At 47.2% G+C, this 18,969-nt stretch overlaps 2 protein-coding genes across 2 annotated transcripts in view; one reads left to right on the plus strand and one right to left on the minus strand.

Moving 5' to 3' along the window:
* The window catches only part of RPN2 (ribophorin II), a 91,915-nt gene extending 89,318 nt beyond the window's left edge, over positions 1 to 2,597 (plus strand). The window contains exons 16-17 of the mRNA XM_035900848.1: positions 1,164 to 1,613; positions 2,472 to 2,597. Of these exons, the coding sequence (XP_035756741.1) occupies positions 1,164 to 1,173 (10 nt within the window). The 3' untranslated portion in view covers positions 1,174 to 1,613; positions 2,472 to 2,597. The remainder of the gene's footprint in view (positions 1 to 1,163; positions 1,614 to 2,471) is intronic.
* A 2,754-nt stretch (positions 2,598 to 5,351) lies between these two features.
* GHRH (growth hormone releasing hormone) lies at positions 5,352 to 8,943 on the minus strand. Its single transcript, XM_035900850.1, has 5 exons — positions 8,849 to 8,943; positions 7,899 to 8,030; positions 6,893 to 6,997; positions 6,140 to 6,277; positions 5,352 to 5,794 (listed from the first exon to the last, which is right to left on the minus strand). Exons 1-5 carry the CDS (start codon positions 8,926 to 8,928, stop codon positions 5,731 to 5,733), a joined length of 519 nt encoding a protein of 172 aa, XP_035756743.1. The 5' UTR covers positions 8,929 to 8,943; the 3' UTR covers positions 5,352 to 5,730.
* Positions 8,944 to 18,969: the final 10,026 nt, after the last annotated feature.

Genomic DNA, 18,969 nt, shown 5'->3' on the forward strand with positions numbered 1-18,969 from the left:
GGAGCTCAGTTTTGTGGTGCAAAACAAAACCAGCATGGGTGGCAGTGTCACAGAAACAATGTGCGCTGTGGTGTAAGCTCCTGTCTGCAGATCGGATAATATGGAGGATGGTTTCATGAAATTACCTATGGAGAATTTGGCATTGTGTCCCATAGAAAAGCACCCTGTTACTCTCTCTTCTCTCCCTGGTGTGTGTTGAGGTATTTGAGCACAAAAAAAGCTATGACAAGGAACTGCAGAGGAACTGGAAGTGGCTGTCACTTGTTCCAGTAGATGAATGCTGGCTGCACCCTGGCTGTGTTTGCTGGTGCTGTTCTGGTCCCTGGATGCTTCTTGTTACCATAGCTTTGGGCCAGTGGTTTTCAGCTGCTTAGTGGCCTGTTAACAAATGCCTCACAAGTGTGTTCTCCACAGCTTGCATGTTTTCTGTTTCTCAGCCTGGTATCTTAACTCCTTAATTCCCTGTGAGCTGTGAGTAATCCTGGAAGATCTTGCAAATAGCTTATTATTCACAAACAAAACCAAAAAAAAAGGCAAATGGCTTATTATCCAATGTTAGGTTTTGCTGCCATGCGCAGTCACAAGCATTTTTCCTTATTGCTGAGTTTTCTGATGCCCCAAATATGTCAGTTAAGACTGTATCCGTTACCAGCTTCTAGGGCTGGACTGCCACATGCTCGGCATCCATAGCTGTGCCTGTGTCTGGCATCTTGAAGGGAAAAGGACCCCAAAAAGATGGGTCTGCTGTGCCCGCATCAGATTACTTCATCTTGGGGACATGAAGATCCTTTTTTTTGTGTTTACATGGACCAACTGACTCCAAGTTCCAAGACTGGCCCTGTTTAAGGTAGAAGAGCAGTTAAGGTACCTGCAGGCTTTGCGTTCAGCCCTGCTTTTTTGTTCAGTTCTGTATTTTACAAGGCTCATTCATCCCTTTTGCACCAGAAATTAACCTTCATTTTGTCTGACCATTTCCATCCTCCTTGAACACAGTCCCCTGTTCCACCACAGTACTGGTTTTATCATTCCAGTAAGTTCTGTTTGAGAAGCTTACCCAACTACCTTCCTTTGAGAGAGAATGAGGGGTCTTGGGGATGCTTCTACTGTATAAGGAAGTACTTTGTTCCCTGGAAGAGTTAATTTTTTTGGATTTTTCTTTCCAGGACACACTAGTACAAGAAGAATGGAAGAAATGGGGAAAAACAAAGCACATGCCTTCAGAACAGAAGTGAATAAATAACTGAAAGACCAGAAGAAGGAAGGCAGAAGCGATTTTTTTTTTTATATTAAGTCAAAAGGGTGCCAGTTATACTTTTTTTAAAAAACTGATTTTTCGTTGTTGTGTTCATGCTACTTGAGTGCTTTTCATATGAATCTGGAAAATCCTTTCTTCCCTGGATCCTCCCCCCTTTTTCTCCCAGGATGTTTGAATTTCCTGTAGAAAAAGAGGAAAAAGAAAATACAGTTCTGCCTTTCCCCCAGGTGCCCTCTCCTCATCCTAAATGATCTGTGAATAAAGAGGAAAGAATGGTCCTGAATTTTGTTTTTTTGGCTGTCTCGGAGACTGTGATGGGAAGTTGGGCTCACATGAGAATGAAAAGAGCTTTTTTCTGGTGGGTAATTGTGTGTATGAGTCATTGCTGTGCAAACCTTCCTGTTCTTTCATGTCCTTTCCCAGAGGAGCGCATTTATTGGGGGGGACTTCCCACTCCTGCCTGTCCCTTACTTGATGCTGTCATCGGCATTTCTCTGCTCATGGCTGCTCATGACTTCAGGAGGGTGCAGGGCTGGGCTGTGCCATGTTGCTGCGGGCCCTCGGGGCTCGGGCTGGAGGAATCCTGGGGGCCTGGCCCTTGCGGGGAGCCAGCTGGGGTGCTGGTATGCCTGGCTGTGTCTGACCCTGGCAGGTTTGGTGGTCCCTTGAGTGGGTTCACTTTCTTTCCAGCCTCTGGAAATAACCCTTTTGCTCCAAATAAGAGTTTGAAGTTACTGCCTCTGTTCTATGAAAACGAATGCCAGGAATCTGCTGGTTGCCTTGTGGCCATATTTGAGTTACCTGAGCTCTAATTTCTCCATTAATTACTGCCTTCAAGTCTGAGGCAGCAGACTTGGGCTTTAGTGAAGGACACGCTGATAGTAATAACCAAAGGCTAAAATCTCCTCCTGATGAGCAGCTTCCACATGGGAAATTTTAACAGTTGCTCCCTCCCCTGCATCTGTGTGTTGGCTCCTGTTTGTCCCATGTCAGACTAGTTTCTTTAAAGCACTTTTGGCAAAGGAATTTATCAAATGTGGTTTGGGGATCCAAGAAAATTGTATCAACCAGCAAGCCTGTGGATAATGGGTGGGGAGCTGATTTCTCCAAAGAATTTCACATGTGTGAGACATGACTCCACTTTATGGGAGCTGTCTTGCCTCTTCCCCACTGCAGTTGTTCACACTTAGCTCACTCTTTCTGTTCTTTGTAATAGTTCCTACCTGTTCATCATTGTGAATGTTATACGGGATGCCATAGAGGTTTAATTAACTCCTTCAACCTCCTCTGCGCTCCTTCAAAAACCTGGTCTCATGCTGCATTGATGTCCTCTGGGACTAAAGAAGTCTTAAGTAAGAAATAGTTAAGCTACTCTCTGTAGTATTTTACCCTGGAATTCCTTTTCACCCTGGTGAGTTCTTTTTGAGCCTCGTATTTTCTTACTGCTCATGGATCAACTTTGGTTTATAACTAACTTTTCTGCTCATGCTTCATGCTAGGGCAGATCTTCCAGTACTTTCCCTGCAGAGCTCTGGCACATTATCCAAGGAGAGCACAGATGCAAAAAGAAAATCATGGAATGCTACTGTGATCTACCTTCTCTAAGCTGTGCCTGTTGCTATTGATTTTCTACCTCCTTTGGCTATGTGTTACGGAAGGTTGTTCCTCTTCTTCTGGCCTTTTATTCCTCAGACATTTTTTGGTTTGCTTTATTTGTTTTTACACTTACGTCCCAGAGTTGCTTCATTTTGATGGAAACTGAACTTTCAAAGGAGTCCCTTTTATTCGAAATAGCTGCACTCACCCAGTTGTTTAATCATACAGACTTGGGTCTCTCCAAAGTATTTTTGATAGGAATTTTGATTTTTATTTGGAGTACTCATTCTAGTGTTTGCATATAGCTTTTATGCCATTTAACAGAATTTTGATTTTTTGCCACCTTATTTTTTTGCTACTTACTACTTTAGGAAGCAGATTCATTTTTGTAATTCCTTTCCTTGGAGCAAGTAAGCCCTAATGGCTTCAAGTGTGTTTGTTGTTACAGAACAGGTTTACAAACACATTTTGAGCCAGGCCTGCTGAGGTTTTTTCTTTTGCGGGTTCTCTGCCCAGCTGTACCGTGAAGCAGAAGGGTGAGTTATGTCTCGCTGTGCCAGCTGCCTGCCTGTGGGAGGGCAACAGGTTATCCGTTGGCATACTTGCTGCTGTCACAGCTTCACCGATCTCCTTCAACATCCCTTTGTTGCTTCCCATCCTGCTGGGCAGTTAGTAATATTTTCATAGTGCTAGAACTGTAAAACCTGAACAGGGAGAATGTAATCTGTAGGGATTTGGTGCATGTATGAAGTCATTTCCATGCGTGCTGGAGCCTGCTGTCCTAAAACACGGTCACCTGTGGAAAAATGAGATGGCGTCTACTGCGGACTATCAAGGAATTGTTCAGGTACAAGGAGGGATGATTTCAGAGGCCTTAATATATGTTTGCATGCCACTGTATTTCCAGCCTGGCCTGGATCTGGTGCCTTCGTTAGCACAGCTCCGAGTCATCCTCGGTGCACTGGACTGCTGTCTTTGAGTGACCTCTTCCATTCTGGGCCCAGAATCAAGAAACTAACATCTCCACAGACAAAGAGCCATCTTGACCTGCTGTTGGACAGGTTTATTTAGAACAACTTTTATTTCCTGCTAATGATGGGAAAGCAGACCCCATCCTGATGTTATTTACATTTCTGAAGACATAATTATTACAGAAACAATAGGAGAATTAGGGTGACAGGGAAGGAAGTAGCTGTGTGAGATCACTGGGTTAATAACTTAATTTTTGAGAGCATTTACAGTTGTAACCCTAGCCACGGTGGAGTTCGGAGCCACTGGATGGCACATTGAACTAAAACACAGTGACAGCCCAACCTGATGCACAGGGATCTCCTTTAAGTCTTGCAGAGCTGTAGCTTCAGCTTGAACGCCTCAAGGCTGAGCAGTAACTGTGGCTGAGCTTTTTAGAGTTCAGTTTTGCTGCCGGGGCTCTGCATCAAGGAGCTAGACAGCGGCAGACCACAGCGGCATTTCTAATGGGTGGTAGACGTGTAGATTCGTGTCTTACCTTGCCCTGATCCGAGCTGCGTGTGTGGTTGTGCCATCGGCATCTATTTAGAGGAGGCTGTAATCAATTTACTAAGTTGCCTAAAGGTGCCTTTTGGTGGCCTCATGCTTATTAATCAGGCCCTCAAACAGAATGATGACTTGGCAGAATTTTTGCTACGCTTTGTGATTTGAAAGCCTTAATTAGTAGACAATATGTCCCCAGGATTACAAGTGTACTGGTTGTTTTAGTCTTTGCATGTAAAGCAGCCTGAGGTTAAACCACAGAGGTATTTTTTTTTCCGATTCAGCACACAGACCAGTATTTAGAGAGGGGAGTTAAACTGTAAAGACTGAAGTAAATTAAGTAGTGCATCAGAACTGCATTCCTTTAAACAGATCTGAGGAGCATATGCATCAGTTTCCAGCTGGTCACATCCGGGAGTGTCCTCATTGCTGTGCAGGACTTACTGTACAGTTAGATCCACGAGCTCTGAATTATTCTAGACAGAAGCAGGAGGAAAAGAGAATTATGAGAAAAATTTGTGAGCACACACAGAAGTTTCATTCTTTGGAGGCTTTTCCTGGCTGACCTTATTTGTGGAAAGGTAACCAAGTCAAGCAAGGCAAGAGAGATGCTGAAATGCCATGGTCTCCCAGCTGAATCCATAGGCACAATTTTATGTAAAGTTCTGATCTCCCCCCTCCTTCCCCAGCTCCCTTTTTGTTTAGTATGCACACAGGTCTCTCCACACCCCTTTATATTGTGCTGGCAAGGGTTGGACAGGTTTAATTTCTATGGGACAGAGGAGTAAGATGAGGTTGCTTCAATCAGGACAACTGACATTTCTACGGATGAAGGTATTCCCAAGGATGGACTGTCTGCTGGCTCTCAGTTCCCCAGGGCTGGCAAGATTTAGAGCATAATTCAAGTTCCAGGTGATCGCTTTCAGGAGCGAGGGGTACAGCAAACAGTAAGACTTCTTCTCCTATTCAGTGCAGGGAAAACCTGCAACGTCCCAGGGATCTAGAGGCAGGTTTTGCTCCTGGAGGAAGACTTGTCTGCCTTTAGCCTAGCTTAGACACTCGGGCACACAGTCTCAGATAGCTTTACAAGGCTGCTCTTGGTCGCTGCAAGCCTGTTCCTAGACATCCACATGCGGTTTTGCAACACCTATGGTCCATCGGTTCAGACTAATGGGACTTTAGGTACTTGACAAAACTGATTGGGAATTTTTTTCCCCTTAAACTGCAGCAAGCACCCATGGACAGTAGTGGGAGTTGGCTTTGCTGAAGGAGAGCCTTCAAACTGCTTGAGCAGTGCATGTTATGTACAGAATTGAGCAGGGAATGGTACTCACCAGAGCATGGGGAGATGAAAAAGGGAGAAATATTTACATGAGCTTAGCCAGGGTGCTGGGAAAGCCTTCTAACCGACTGCTGTTGATGTCCTGAGGCCTGTGAAAGAAGAGAACAGGGCAGTGATGGCGTAATTGGGATTGAGAGAGTAATTGGGTTTTTTCCACTGCTATTTTACTGAATTATGAGGGTGAGAAGACAGCACAGCTATGTGCTAGTGTGTGTGGTGCGGGCTGGCTCAGGACAGGCTGTTCCTTATCTGCACTCTCCTTGCCCATGTAAGGGGAGGGCTGGGTTATGGGGTCAGGTAAGAGCTTTATTCTTTCTCTGAGTGTATCTGAAAGATGATACTTAATCCAGTAGCTTCACATCTGGAAGCCAGACAGCAATAAGGACCTTGTCTTATTCCTGCGGTGAGCAGATAATGAACTGATTCCCACCTACCTTTGATTCTGCAGAACAGCTCCCAGGAAGTCCCGTAGTACCATCTGTTGGTGGTAGCGGCTGTCCATCAGGATGCTGTCGGACTGGCGCCTTGTCAGAAACTCGTGCACCCCTTCTCCTGGGCTGCTCTCACTGCTTCTATTATGCAGAGATGAGAAACATCTTTGTCTCAGAGATGCTTTTTAGTCCCTCAGTCAAAGTTTGGCCCAGGCTGAGCAGCACAGCGAGGGAACCTGTTGGGTCTGAGTCTGGGGCCGTTCTGCATCACGTCAGTAAGAAATCGGTCAGCTGTATTTGCTCCTGTGTTAGGAGAGGGATCAGAACTGGCTCACGTCTGACTAGTTGGTGTTACTTGGTTGCAGTCACTGATCTATCTAGCCACAGCTACCCAAGTGGTAGTGGGGAGGCTGGTTTATGTGTTCAAACCAGGCCAGGGATAACTGTTTCCTACCAGTGACTGATCATTGCAACTATTATTTGCAAATATTATTGCTTGTTGATATTATGGTAGAGCTCTCAGCTGATCTGACACTAATAGCCTTGGAGGAAAGGATTAATTAGGCTGCTTAATGATAGTTGTGATTAGGGGGATCCGATATGCAGGGATGCAGGATGCCCTTCGGGATGTGGAACAGCAGGAGAGATTGCTTCTGTTGCAGTGGAAAGCAGCTATTTCTGCTACGTGCATGAGAGAGACTGCCCAGTGTAATAAGCAAAATACTAGCCCTAGGACAGCAAAGCGCTGTGGCTTACCCAAGCCGCTTGCCAATGATGGTCTGTAAGAATTTGCGGGCGGAAATCTGCCCCAGGAATTTCCGGTAGTTGTCGGTGAATATGGCATCAGCGTGGCGTTGCATCCTAGGGGTGAAAGACAAGTGCAAGGTGTGCTCTCTGAGCTAGCAATGAGCCTTCTAGGTGAGAAATGGGTGTTTTAGATGTCAAAATACACCAGATGTAGCCCTGCTGAGATCAGGAGCAGGTAACCATAGCAAACGCCTTTTGGCATTTATTGGTCTGCGTTAGTGTTGAGGGGTAAATGAATTTGAGGGAGCTCAGTCCTGACAGGGAGGCAGTGGCAAAGTAAAATGTGTGTTAATCAGGATCTGCAGTAAAACAAGTAGAAGAGCCTGCAAACCAAAGGTGAGGTCAGAGAACCAGTGGAAAGGAGGAGGAGCACCACAGGCTGGGAGGGCGCAGAGCTGGGGCTGGGACATTCCTGTGCTGTACAGCAGCACCATCACCTCCTGGGAGGGCTGTGTCTGGGACAGGGTGGCAGGAGCCTTCAGCAGGTCTCTGACCCATGGTTAGACCCAGACTCCCGAAAATCCACAGGTAAGGGAAGCACAAGCCCCTTGGCTGGTCCCCACTGTTGTAAGGATGAATCTTCTGTGCTTCAAACAGAAATAAGCATCCTCCAATCTCCTGGCAGGGGTGGAAAGGAGAAGCTCTAACAACCGTACAGATGATTCCCAGAGCTCAGTGGAAAATTATATTCCCTGTAGGACTGCTGTGCCTGTGACCCTGCCCTTGTTGGTACGTCCCTGCTGCTGGGGGACAGCAGGAGATGACACTGGGGATGGTGAGAGCTGGCTGGTCCCAGCCTTCTGCTCTGGTTGCAGGGCTCAGCTGGGTTGTCCTCCAGTAGCCTGGAGTTTGTGGTGCTGGTGGGACCAGTGACCTGCTGGTCTGTTCCCAGGCTGTGGGAAGGTCGTAGTCAGCGTACTCTTACTGCAGCAGGGCTGAGAGGTGGGGTACAAACCTTTTCTCAGTGGGATCTGTTAACAAACCCTCCTCCTCCTGTTCCTCCGCCGAGAGGTTATGGCTCTGCAGTGGGCTGCTGTGCTGTAGCTGGAAGTTCACGGCCTTGCTAGTAACTGGCTCTGGACTGTACCTGCAAGACAAACCCAAGGCATACCGCGAGACGTGCTCAATTGCCAGTCGGGGATCAGTCTTCTTGACCACTACTCCCAGGTCTCTGGCTTTTTCTTTCTCCTTTTGCCATCCTCATCAGTAAGACAAGTGTTGTCTGTCACTCTCCCCAGCTAGAAACTGCCCTGAAGCTATTTCAGCAGTGAAGAGATGGTGGATAAAGCTGCCCCAAACACAGTTTCCCCCTCGTTGAGTTCCCACCATCCTTGAGCAAAATTCCAGCAATTCTGGTATCATTATGCCATGGCTTTGGCACAAGGCTAAAGCATTTTCTATGGGGCATTGCAAATCCACATTATAGAACCTGATACTCAACTTTGTGCTTCCATCAATTTGTAGTAGAAGTAATATTACAACTTCTAACAGTCGACAAGGAAATACTTGAAATATTAATAGGCAGCTGTTGAGTTCATGTACTAGAATATCTGCAGTTCTGATTTCAATGCAGGTGGCCTGCAGGCACAAATTTTAATCAGCGATGGAGCTGGAGGTGCTGGCTGCTCTTGGAGATTGCCAGATTTCCCTTTATAGGACCCAGCATTCAATTCCAAAACCAACTGCTTGGGCTGAAATATTCCATGTCAGGTGCCTGCCTTCTTTGGAAGCTGCCCCTAGGCTAGCAGTGTTCCCAAAAAATTAAGACAAGGTAAAGAAATAGGTTTACCAATGCACGTGCAGTTCATCTGGCTTTCAGAAGTGCTGGCAACCTTAATTTGGCATGTGCTTATTTTGCACAAGGTCAGAGGAGTGACAGTGTGGATAAAACACTCGGCAGGTTACCTGAGAGCTGGGTAGAGAGGAGAGGAGATGGAGCACGTGACTAAATGCAGGAACAGGAGCAGGGTGGCCTTGCCCAGCATCTTCCACCCTTTGGGGTCACCTGAAAAGCAGAGCAGTCTGAGTCAGTGGCAGTGAGATGCTCAGGGCCAGGAGGGGAGGCCAAGTGCCATCTTTGTGTTCTCGGTTCCCCCTGCTCACTTATTGGCACAAAGTGACTGGAAACGTTTGTGGTTATGGCGTTTCCCAATGCAGAGATGTTTTGACATGGCAAAGTCTTTGCTAGGGTATGCAACTCCTGGAGGCAGTGGCTGTGTGTGACCCCTCGGGGAGGCAGGGCTGGTCAGCAGGGTTTCATGCTGTGGGACCCCCTTAGACCCGTCCCCCCACTGTGGCTGAAGGAGAGCTCTCGGGCTGGGCCAAGCCCCGGGGACCATTACACAGCCTGTAAATACCAGTGCAAGCGCACAGGGAAGCTGGAGGGCAGCACTTAGCAGGGGCTGCCAAAAGCAGTGGCACTGCCTGCACGGGACCATCTGTGACCAGCCCCCTGGAGCCTTCCTGCCCTCTGCTCTCCTGGGGACGCGTGTCTGCTCATGTGGCACGGGTCTGTGTGTAACAGCCACTGGGCTGCCTTGCTGGCTGACCATAGAATCATAGAATCGTTTAGGTTAGAAAAGACCTTTAAGATCAAGTCCAACCATTAACCTAACCCTGCCATCCCACCACTAAACCATGTTCCTAAATAGAATCATAGAATCGTTTAGGTTTGGGGAGAAACAGGAAAATCCAAATAAAATTCCTGGGCAAAGGGGTAATATCAGCCCGGAGGTAACCCTGGCAAACCCGTTCACGAGAGGCAACAGCACTGAGCTTGATTAGCCTAAACAAAACACTCCTTTAGTCAGTGTGTTTGGGGAGAGGGGTGACTGGACCAAAATAGGTCCCTTTGGGTGAGCTGAACTGCTGCTGTGTGGAGAGGAGCCCTCGTGCCGCTCAGCCAGGCGCCTACGCAGCTCTGAGCACCCTGTGGAAGGTGAGGTGGACCTGGCTTGTGTCTGCCCTCTGACAGACGGGAGGCGAGGTGGACCTGGTGTGCATCTGCCCTCCGACAGATGCCTGCGGTACTCCGTGTCCTGGGGCTGGCTGACGTGCTGCTGATGATTTGGGACAGAGTCGTCTGAGGTCGCACACCCTCTGGAGCCGAGTGCGATGCTTTTGTCATTGGAAGCGAGAGACAGTCAGAAGGTATTTCAGTGAATGCTATTCCAGAGTTTTGACTGAAAGTGATTGATCTTTTGCTCAAAAAAGATTCTTTAAGAATGTGGATAGAAATCTTTAAAATATCGAGTTTCCCTATTCCCTGTCTTACTTTACACAAGAAAAGAGCAGAAAGATGTTTGATCTCCATAAGAGAAAAAAACATGTTAGAATTTTTTTTTAAAAAACCCCTTTCAAATATATAACAATACTTTATTGCAAAAAGAACAGTTTCCAAATGGGCTTAGTTGGCCTTCTAATTTCCTAGGCGAACTTTGCACGCGGTGGATTTTACTGATGGTGATGGCAGGAGGGGGCCCGTTCTGATGGGAAATGGCAGCAGCGAGCTCTGTTCTTCTGCTCGGACATAGCTGTCCGCTCTTCTGAAAGGGGAGAAGGCTAATTAAGGTGCTTATGCAAGTGGGTCCAATCTTGATCCCATGGAAGTTAATAACAGAATTAGTGGCAGTGTCAGAAGCGCACGGACAGACGTGGGCAAGGTGGTGCACTAAGAAATGGGGCTTTTTATCACAAACTCATTCTCAGCCCAGTCTGTTTCCAGCTGCTCGTGCTTCCAGCCGGGGGACCGGCAGCTTCCCCATCTGCTCCCCTGGGCGCAGCGCTGTTGCTCCTGGCTCCAGCAGAGCTTCTTGCAAACACATGGGTGACATCCCCTACCTCCGATACCTGGTCTCTTACAGCACCACTCTGGCCCCTCAGGGAGCCAAGGAATGCTCAGAAGCAGCAAAAAAATTACTTAGGAGACAGACTTACAGGGCTCCTGGCTTTAGGGCAAATTTCCTGCTCTTTTTTTTTGTTTGTTTTTCATTTGAACGTAAAAAAGCATACCTCTTTTGTGCCCCTCTCGCCTAAGTATCTCCAAGACAAATCCCAGATCAGATCTCTTTCTAGATAGAAATGATCTAAGGCATCTGCCGGGGGGTGCCGGGAGACTGTGGCACCAGCATCTGTAGAAAGTGCCAACCAGGAGAGAGATTTAATCAGTACCAGCAAAGCTGCTATGTGAGCTGAGAAGTGAAATGTCAATGTAAATTAAAAGAAAACCCAGTCCAATGTTGTCTGCTTCCCTTTTTTCTTCCTAGGATGCAGCCCTGATTACCACTTTCTTTCTGTATCTGGTTTCTCTTCTTTGAGTGCCAGGTTTTCCTCCAGAATAACTTTTTTGTCCCTTTGAGATTTTTTTTCTCTTCTCTTCTCTTCTCTTCTCTTCTCTTCTCTTCTCTTCTCTTCTCTTCTCTTCTCTTCTCTTCGTTTCTCTGTGATATTTTTTTTCTTTTTTTTTAGTTTCTGGTTTTGCTTTTCTTCCCCATCTTGCTTTGTCTTCCCTCCCTTTGCTACAGTCTGCTTCTTGGGTATTTCTGACTCCTTTTTTAGCTTAGGAAGGAGCCTGAAATGAAAGTCCTACACCCCTTCCCCAAAGTGTCTGCTATTTCAGAGAAGCCAGGGAATTTAAGTGTCACCCTGCATACAGGCAGCATGACGGCTCTGCAAAACCTTGTCACCTTCAAAATTCTCCTGACATGAGGGATACCTTACTTTCCATTCTGGCAGCATGTGAAAAAATTATTAATAAATAAATGCCCCTTAAGATGAAGAGCTTTTAGCACCATTCCAGCAGATAAAGTGTAATAGCTTCATTCCATCCTGCGCAACGCTGACAGCAGCATTGTGACAATGGTGTTGGAGAGGTGGGGTAACTATTTCTTACTGTTTCTGAAACCTTAACCTGATCAGTCTTAAAAATACCACTGTGTAGATGAAATGAAGCTTTTACTGTGCCTGCGGTTTTATAAAGTTCAGACTTTTATACATTAGAAAAGCAGAAATCCTTTTAAGTGCCTTACTCTGCCTCGCTGTACCTGGCTTCGCGTTATCCCTAACACACCGTTGCATTTCTCCTCACACTTTGGTTTGGCTCAAACACAGTTTTATTGATGGGTGAGTAAAACAGCGTTCATTTTCCAGGAAGGAGCTCGCATCAGTATAGCAAAAGAGGAAAACTGTGCTACCGCTAGTAAACGGTCAGCATGTTTTTACAAGGCTCTTCTATAGTAGTATTCTATTGATTTGCACTTATCCTATCGTTCAATTACTGTTTCATTCTATAACTTGGTACAAAAAATCTTGCTTGGTACAAAGGATATTGTACCTGGCAAAGCTAATTACTGATGCCAGCTTTGATTGCATTTCAGTGTACTTTAATTGTCTCCAATTTCCAAATAGATGTTATCTTGTTAAACGGACATGCAGAGACTCACACTTACTGTTCCCTTGGAAAACAAGCTCGTCCTAGATCGGCTCCTGCTCAGGTGTTTCCTTCCCCTGTTGCGAATACAACAACTTCTTCTGTGAGCTGCTTCTGTGAGCCCTGCTGGGTCTGTCCCTCCGCGCGGTGCCTGGGCAGGACCCAGGACGGTGCTGAGCAGCGAGGACACTCTTGGATCTCCCCCCAGCTGTCCTCTGGCTGCCAGGGAGGTGCATCTCCTCTTTTTATACCTGTGCTCCCTCAGGAGTCCTGTGGGCTTCCACGCGTCAGAGAATCAATTATCCTCCTGAATTTCAAAGGCTGTGTTTAGCATCCTCTTTTTTGTGTGTGCAAGGACGCAGGCAGGGAGGTTGCGGGGAGAGGGTTATGCCTGTAGCTGAGGGTCGTTTGCATGCTTTCTCTTTGTTATTCAAAGAGTGAAGAGCAAATAATAACAATGATAATCTGGCAGAGTGAATGACAAATTTGCTTTGCAAGGTAAACTTCCTTTCCCTTTGCAATTGCATTTTTTCCTCCTACTCCACAATGAGAGAGAGTTAACCATTAATACTTTCTCACACTGCCTGCTCAGGAGGGTTTATCTTTTTGCTATTTTATTTTTCTTTGATTATCAGCCTTTCCCTCCTTTGCCTTTGTTACTCACACCTGCTAGCGTTAGCGGGGCAGTTCATGCTTCAGTCCCTCGCAAACATCACAGCTTCACATCAAGCACACAAAGCAGCTGGAGAGCCCTGCTCCGTGCATGTGCTCTGGAAAAAGGCAAGGGTCTTCCCTGGGGTGCTGCATGCGCTGGCAGCTGTTTTCATTCCTGGAACAAGGTTTATGAAAGCCCCATTAAAAAGAACATGTAGCCTAGGTGCCAAGAAGACCAGGACCGTTCAGAGGAGTTAAAAATGAGGTGCCAGCATGAGCTCCACCTGCCAGATTTTTCGTGTTGGCTTTATAATGCCCAAAATTGATGGGGACCCAGACCTTCCTGTCTCAGGGCTTGCGTGACTCGACGCTGGGAAGACATTTCAGCAGGTGAGATGACTCATATCTGCCTGCTGCAGAATACCTTCGCCTCGCACCAGAGCACTCGTCGCAGCTATGGGCGGCAGAGATGGACTGCGGGGAAGGGCAGTGCATCCGGTGTGCATGTGGGTGCCTGCGTGTGCAGGGGGTCGAAAGCATTCAGTGCTGGTCTAACTCTGCCATTGCCCCTTTGCTTCTTGCCAAGGTGAGAAATGAGCACGGTGATTATGGCTTGCTTCTTAATGAAGCAGTATCATAGAATCATAGAATCATGGAATGCTTTGGGTTGGAAGGCACCTTTAGAGGTCATCTAGCCCAACCCCCCTGCAGGGAGCAGGGACACCTTTAACCAGATCAGGTTGCTCAGAGCCCCATCCAACCTGGCCTTGAATGTTTCCAGGGATGGGGCTTCCACCACCTCTCTGGGCAACCTGTGCCAGTGTTTCACCACCCTCATCGTAAAGAATTTCTTTCTTATATCCAGTTTAAACCTACCCTGTTTTAGTTTAAAACCATTACCCCTTGTCCTGTCACAGCAGGCCTTGCTAAAAAGATTTTCCCCATCTTTCCTATAGGTGCCCTTTAAGCACTGAAAGGCTGCAATCAGGTCTCCCCGCAGCCTTCTCTTCTCCAGGCTGAACAAGCCCAACTCTCTCAGCCTGTCCTCATAGGAGAGGTGCTCCAGCCCTCAGATCATTTTTGTAGCCCTCCTCTGGACCTGCTCCAACAGTTCCATGTCCTTCTTGTGCTGAGGGCTCCAGAGCTGGGCACAGTACTCCAGGTGAGGTCTCCCCAGAGCAGAGTAGAGGGGCAGAATCACCTCCCTTGCCCTGCTGGCTACGCTTCTCTTGATGCAGCCCAGGGTATGGTTGGCCTTCTGGGCTGCCAGCGCACATTGCCAGCTCATGTCCAGCTTTTCGTCCATCAGTACCCCCAAGTCCCTCTCGTCAGGAGGGACCTCCTTCCCAAACCATGGGCTCTCAGTAAGCAATGACCCAACAATGGGGAAGGCTTGAGTGAGCTCAGCACGCCAAATGATGCCATGGAGTTACATAGCAGTTGCTCTATACCTAGACACATGTGCACCAACACCTTTGGGCTCTCCCTGCTTTGAGTGCTCCAAGGGCTCACCTTCCCTTTGGTGTCAAATCAGGACCAGGACACTTCACAGGGAAATCATGAAAAAGGATTGAACGGACTCTCGAGCTGACCCCAAACTGAGCAGCTGACCTGGGGCCTTCTAGTGTAATCCAGCAACAGAACAACAACATGAAGAGAAGCAAGAACTTTTGCCTTCCTCCTGTTGCAAATGGCATCAGCCTGTTCCTGGGGAGAGAACAGAGTTCCTGGCTGTGCCGATCGGGCAGGTATATCATTTTGTATCATCTACTCGTGAACACAGGAGAAGGGGATTTCTGGGTAGCACAGAGCACGTTTTCCAAAATCCCTGTACTGGTGCACACAGCTGCACACCGTCTCTGCAAACTGGAGAGGGATTTTTGTTTGCTTTTTTGAAACAATCTGTTCATGTTCTCTCATGTGTGAGGCTGGTTGCACCAATTTTTCAGCATGACTTATTTTTCTTCCACTGTCTTGGTTCTACACTGGCTGAACAGATGAATCAGACCATGTTGTTAAACCAGTCGAGAGCCAACTCTATTTCAAGGTATTATCCTATAGTGTGGGTTTGAGCTAATTCTCTATCGGCCTGGCCTGTTGCCTTACACAGAGCTGCTCTAAGATACTGGGCAATATCTCTCAGATCAAGGGGAATCAGTCTGTAATTGACTTGTTTATGGCTGCCTGCTGCCCAGCTTGGATTAGGAAGGCTGTGATCCGCATTCATATCTCAAGTGAGCTGCTTTCCAAGAAGGCTATATAAAGCTTCATCGTTCTAGGGGTTTCCTTGTGCTGCCTGGTTTGGGTTCCTGTCATGCACGGCTGGACCCAGCAAGACTCACAGGACAACAAGCTCTCTTTATGACTTCAGATTAATTGCGGGAGACAGCAGAAATTTCTAAAAACCCTCCAGGCTCTCTCGGGTGTATAGAGCTTAGGAGTTCTGAAATAGCATAAATAGAGCAGCTTTTCTGTCCCCAGGATTTCCTGTCCCAGCTTTAGTCAAAACCTTCGGATCTTCCCAGGACCCAAAGGGTCATTTGTGGAGCTCCTCCACCAGACTCCTTCAGTGCCAGGTGGCTACAGACTCTGGCTAGCGAGGCTACTTCTCCAGCAGGAGAAATGGCTGCAATCCCCACTGCTGCTGGCACTTCAGGCTCAGCTTGAGTCCCACAATGAGTGCTCTGGCTGCTGACGTCTCTGGACGAAGATGCTACGGACTGTGATAGGATCCAGTGTTGTTCGGAGCCAGTTTTGCATCCATCCATGTTGCAGCGTGTATCTGAGCTAGCAACTATCATCTTTGTTCTCCTGGTCATTTTTTTCAGTAGGGTGGTCACGCAGATAGGGCTGGTAGCCCCTGCACATGCAGGAGGGTGGCTCTGGCTGCTGTTCTGCACTCCTCGCAGCCTGAGAGCTGCTCTGCACTTATCAGTAGCACTCACACTTTAAATGTACTAGATGTGTGACAGCATTCCTCATGGGAACTTCATTTTAGGGGTAGTAGCAAAATAATTTGGCACAACAGATGACAAACTTGTTTTGCAAAATGAACAGCTTTTCTCTTTAGAATAACTCTTTGATTTGTCCCTAGAACCTTCCCAGTTTCATCTCATCTCTCCTCCTGACTGCAGCTAGTGTTGTCAGCATCCACGGGCTCCCAAACCATGAGGAATGTAACACTCCCGTTACCTCTCACAGATCATCGCTTCAGGTTAGCACTGGGTAACTGTCTATTTGCCCTCTAAACCCAAGCCTACACCAGTGCAAGCCCAATGAAGTGCACAGCCAGGTACAAGCTGCCACAGGTACCTTCTCCAGCTGGAACTGCCGGATTTCAGTCACATCCATGCAGACGTAACCTCCCTAGGGTCCTTGGATGAAGCACATGCCAGCTAGTTTTATTTTGGTGCCAATCCTTCACTGACAAAGGACACAGTGTTAGGATCCTGCAGCAATTTCCCAGATACTGATTTCCTCTTAGCTTTACCTCGTCTGGTCTCCATGCCGTGCTTTAAAAAATTGCCCCTGTCTATTCCAGGTGCACAACATACAGCTTCAGATAAGCTGAGCAGCATGTGAAATGGTCCTGCTCACCTTGTGAGGTTGAAACTAACGACAGTAAGAAGTAACTCATCAAATGGAAATGGCAAAAAAATTCCTGTATTCTCAGCTATCAAAAGCTTTTCTGCGCTTCTCCAAAACAGCACAGATGGTGGCTGTTGGTCCCCAGCTTCTCCAATTCCCACCACTCCTGTGAGAGCCCCGCACCGCTGTTCTCTCCACTTTTCTTTTACTTGAGAGATGTGGTGGTGGCTAGCTTATCGCAAATGCCCTAATGCTAAATTAAACAGAACTGCCTAAGATTAGAAATTATATTTTTTGCCTAGGTTTGCCGTCTTAGAGGTAGGATGGGACACATTTTGGTTCAAATGTCTTATCCCAAGTGGCAGATCTAAGGCATGTTACAAATAAGTTGGTCATCAATCATTTCATTACATTGTCTGTTACTGGTGCGTACACAGTAACTTCTATTCCTAAGTTCTTTGCAAAAATGCGATCATTTCTGTGGAAGGCAAGCAAACAGAAATGAGATGAAAAAGGCAAGATTTGGCCCATGTTGCCTCCTTAGGGAAGAAACAGGACACAAAACTTAAAACCAGGAGGTGTGGTGAGACTTGCCATTAGAAAATCATACGAGACTTGGTTTCTCCACCTTGGAAGGATAAAGTGCTGGGATTTGGATCTTCAGATATTCCAGATTCAGTCCTTTGAACATCACTAGATTTCCCAGGGAGAATTTTCCCTTGAGGAATTCAGGTTGGTAGGAAGCTGAATACAAACATTTATTAAAATAATCTCTTGGAAGGAGTCCCTCTGGATGAGAGCACAGTTTGCACTATGAGAATGAGTCTGAAGCAGGGGATCAGATTAAAAATAGACAAAATAAATCAGTAATTCAAAATGCGCAAGGAAGTGCTGTCAGAAAAGCCTGTCTCATGGAGTTAAAAGCCTGCTTGAAAAGCCAACTTAATCTTCAAACATTAACGTATCACCGAGGCTACAACAGAAGAAATGGCACCAGCCTGCGAGATGTATATCTGTCAGGAGGCCTGATGAGCTCTGCGGGCGAGATCCATTTATAGAGCCCGTACCTGTCTGGCTCTGTTTATTTCCTAGCAGAGCTGCCGGAGCGTTTCAGCATCACCCAAGTGAACTGCCGAGAGTTTCAGCCAGATGTCAGCATGTTACACTCAGCTGTAGGCTGGAGAGTTACTGGTTCCTGAATTTCTGGCTCTCTAAATACCACCTCCTCCCTCTTCCAACCCTGGCAGAACAGAGCTCAGATGCCAGCAGTGAATCTCAGTAATTAAGGAGTTCGACTTTGGTCTTACCACTCTCATTTTGGTTTGGAAAGGAGCTGTGGCTAGAAGGTTACACAGCACAGTACGGCCAGAATGCATGAATGGGGGGAGCCGGCTTCAGTCCTAACCCAGCCACCGACAGCAGTGACCAGGCTCACAGAGGTCCTTAGGCTGCCAATTCTTGGGTGCCGGTGCCCCACTTGAGGACCCTACTCCCAATTTTTGGAAGCACGGAGACCCTCGTACTCTGGGATGGAGAGGTAGTGTAGGAGAGGGCCTGCGAACTCCCTCCCTCTGCGGCTACCCAAGCGACATCCCTTCCCATCAGGGCAGGCTGGATGTTGGTGTATTAATTTCCTGGGACTTGGTTTCCCATCAGAATCCAAACACTGATACTACTGCTCACCTTGGGAAAGTGCTTTGAAAGCTTCTGATAAAAGTGTAATTCAAGTGAGATGTGTGCTCTGTCTCTACTTAGAATTGGGTGCTGACAAAATCGCCATTTCTGCTTGTTGAACCAATTTTAGCTTTGAAACATCTTGTAGGCTTTGGGAAAAAAAATTTCCTTTTTTTTTTTTTTTTTAGAGATATCTTCCTTTTTTATCATTTCACAATCAGCTGAAACAAATGGGTCAGGGTGGTGCTGGTGAAAAGCAGGCAGCCAAAGTGGGCTGATGGCACCACCTGCTTGCAGTTCAAAGGCTGAGTGTCCCCAGTCCAGAGCCCAGCTTTGCTGTGAAAGTGTTTGATGGTCTCAGGGGGGCCCAGCAGCTGTCCCTCACCTGTCCGTTTCCACTGGGAATAAGCAGCGCCGTTTCTGGGGAGGGAGAGGAGGAAAAAGGAAGAAAAGGTGGGGCACTGGTTGCAATCTAAGCATGTATTTTCCCCTTCACCTACAAACTTCAAACTGCGAGGATCGGAGCCCCTGGGAAGGTGTGTGCGGACAGCAGTCCCACCGCAGTCAGTGTGCTACTGGGAAGAATTTATTCTGGCCCTTTAACGCTGATAGGATCTCTCCTGACATTCACAAGAATTATTCCTCTCTCCTCAGTGGTTTTGTGTCAGTGTTTGAGAGCTGA

The sequence above is a fragment of the Egretta garzetta genome, unplaced genomic scaffold (assembly GCF_000687185.1).
Source record: "Egretta garzetta isolate BGI_Z169 unplaced genomic scaffold, ASM68718v1 scaffold188, whole genome shotgun sequence".
Classification (NCBI taxonomy): Eukaryota; Metazoa; Chordata; class Aves; order Pelecaniformes; family Ardeidae; genus Egretta; species Egretta garzetta.